The following is a 2,184-nucleotide window of genomic DNA, read 5'->3' as shown; positions in this document are numbered from 1 at the left end:
GGTTAAATAGATGTTGTTTATTTTTTTTTATCTGAACCAATAGTTTGAATAACATAAATAACCAATTTACCTATAATATTAATAATTTGAACACCAAAACAAAAAATAATAAAGAGGCCGACGATCTTATATGGGAAGGAGGTGGTGCTTTAAATAAGGGGTATGAGTGTCATTTTTGTGGTTGAACGACGACAATACATCATTTCTATCTGTGTGATTAAGTCATGTTCTGTAAGATTAATCCGTAAGTAAACAATCCAAATGAGTTGTGCGAATAAGCCAAATAAACCAAAAAACCTAATTAAACCATAAGTAAACAGCTGTTAATCAATAAGTCTTATACGTACGACACTATATCGTCGACCTAAACGTACAACCCCTTAAATGGGTTCAAAATAATTGTAAATAGACCCATTTAAGACCTAAACATAAAACCCTTTAAATGGGTTCAAATTATTGTAAATAATTCCAACAGATTCATGAAATGCCAACGTAAATCGAATTAACAACACAATAATCCAACGATAATTCTATAAAATTTAGGGAAATTTTCATAATTACAACATAATCGTTTAAGTTTGATAATCCAACTATAACTCGTAGTATTCAAGAGATTGATTTTGAAATTCGCATACCAGAATTGCATAATTAAGCACAAATCATCGGAGATAGATCTGAATTTTTATCCACAGACGGCGGCGATGGCCGCTTGAAAACCCAACTCCCAAATACCAAAAACCCAACAGCGTGACCAACCACCGCCACCAGAAACACTCCGCCGTTGAACGACATCACCGCCAGCATAACCAAATAAGCCAATCCGGCACGTAGGGTATGGACCAGGGTCTGAATCAATCCCACCGCCACCGGGCCGGAACCCTTCCGAGCGATATCGGAATGAGATAAAAACTCGACGAGAAAAGCGAGTATGAAGACGAAGAAGAGAACCAGAACGTACATACCCGAACTGGATCCGGGCCAACCCGGGAACAAAATTTCACCGTTTTTACCCCAGAAGAAGGTCATGTGCATCATATGGTGCATGCCGCCGCCCATTCCCGTCGGAGATGCTCCGGTGGCGGTTACTGGAGGCGGTCCCATATCTTCCATGCCGTTCATGTGATCTTCGTTTCTTATCGTATCTCACACTCTCTCTCACACACACCAAATGAAGGTGGGCGTTGGGGGGCTATAAAAGAGGAAAGGTATCACACTTAATCCCATTTGCAAATTGCAAGTCATTATGATTTATGAAATGAGTTGTACATGCTTGCATTGAAGTTGTACCTACCTCTTCAAAGCTAATATTTCCTAAAATAGAACATTAAAAGTTAATATTTTTAACAATTCTAACATTGTTTTTTATTAATCTGGATATCTAACCCGTTATACGAGTTGATTAATCTCAGGGCGACTACCTGCTTTGCAGATAGCCCGACGTCACCGCATTTGAACCTCTATGGTCCCAATAGGATTTTTATTTCTCCTTAGATTTGAACATTGGACCTCCCGGTACTTTTGACCTTTACAGTTAAACTCAAACCAATCAGACATCATCCATATGGTTCAATTCTAACATTTATTTGTACAATGAAAAGTACCACCGATCAATCTTTTCAACAAATAATATTGGTTATTTAATAAAATATTATTTATTTTTCCTGAACATTTATTGCCATATCTTATTGATGGAAAATATTAAAATAATAATTTCTATTTGTATTTTACAAATTTTTACAATCTCTCTCATTTTTTCCTTATTTTAACATTTAAGATAACACAGTTGTTGAAAATTTGCTAAAAATACCTATTTTCTTCTTTTTATTATAGCTGTTGGAGATGCTATAAGAGCAAAATGTATCAAATTATAAGGAAATTTAATACAATTCTTATTTAGGGGCTGTTTACTAAATGTTTACTTGGTAAGTGCTTACCGAATAAATTTTCTTATCGAATGAATATGACAAGGGCCAATAATCTTACCGGGTAAGAGCGATGAGAATGATGGAAAGTCTTATCCGGTAAGTGAAGATTACGACTCTTACGTAGGTAAGCGCTTACCCGGTAAATTGTTGCATTTAATACGTTTTGATGTACTAAAATTTTACTCATCAAAATAAATTATAGTGTTGACTTCTATAGGTAAGCATTTACCGGGTAAACATTTGCGTAAACAGTCCCTTA

General features: G+C 35.6%; 1 protein-coding gene across 1 annotated transcript; it reads right to left on the bottom strand.

The window, feature by feature from the left end:
- Positions 1-514: 514 nt before the first annotated feature.
- On the bottom strand, positions 515-1,216 carry LOC112512728 (copper transporter 6-like). Its single transcript, XM_025118840.1, has one exon. It carries the CDS (start codon positions 1,117-1,119, stop codon positions 649-651), a length of 471 nt encoding a protein of 156 aa, XP_024974608.1. The 5' UTR covers positions 1,120-1,216; the 3' UTR covers positions 515-648.
- Positions 1,217-2,184: the final 968 nt, after the last annotated feature.

This window comes from Cynara cardunculus (genome assembly GCF_001531365.2).
Source record: "Cynara cardunculus var. scolymus isolate 2C chromosome LG 5, CcrdV1, whole genome shotgun sequence".
Classification (NCBI taxonomy): Eukaryota; Viridiplantae; Streptophyta; class Magnoliopsida; order Asterales; family Asteraceae; genus Cynara; species Cynara cardunculus.
Note: the sequence above shows the minus strand (reverse complement) of the source record. Positions and strands in the feature narration are given on the sequence as shown.

What these genes read in the sequence shown, in the direction of transcription:
- LOC112512728 (XM_025118840.1), bottom strand. Translation starts at nt 1,119, where the DNA reads ATGAACGGCATGGAAGATATGGGACCGCCTCCAGTAACCGCCACCGGA.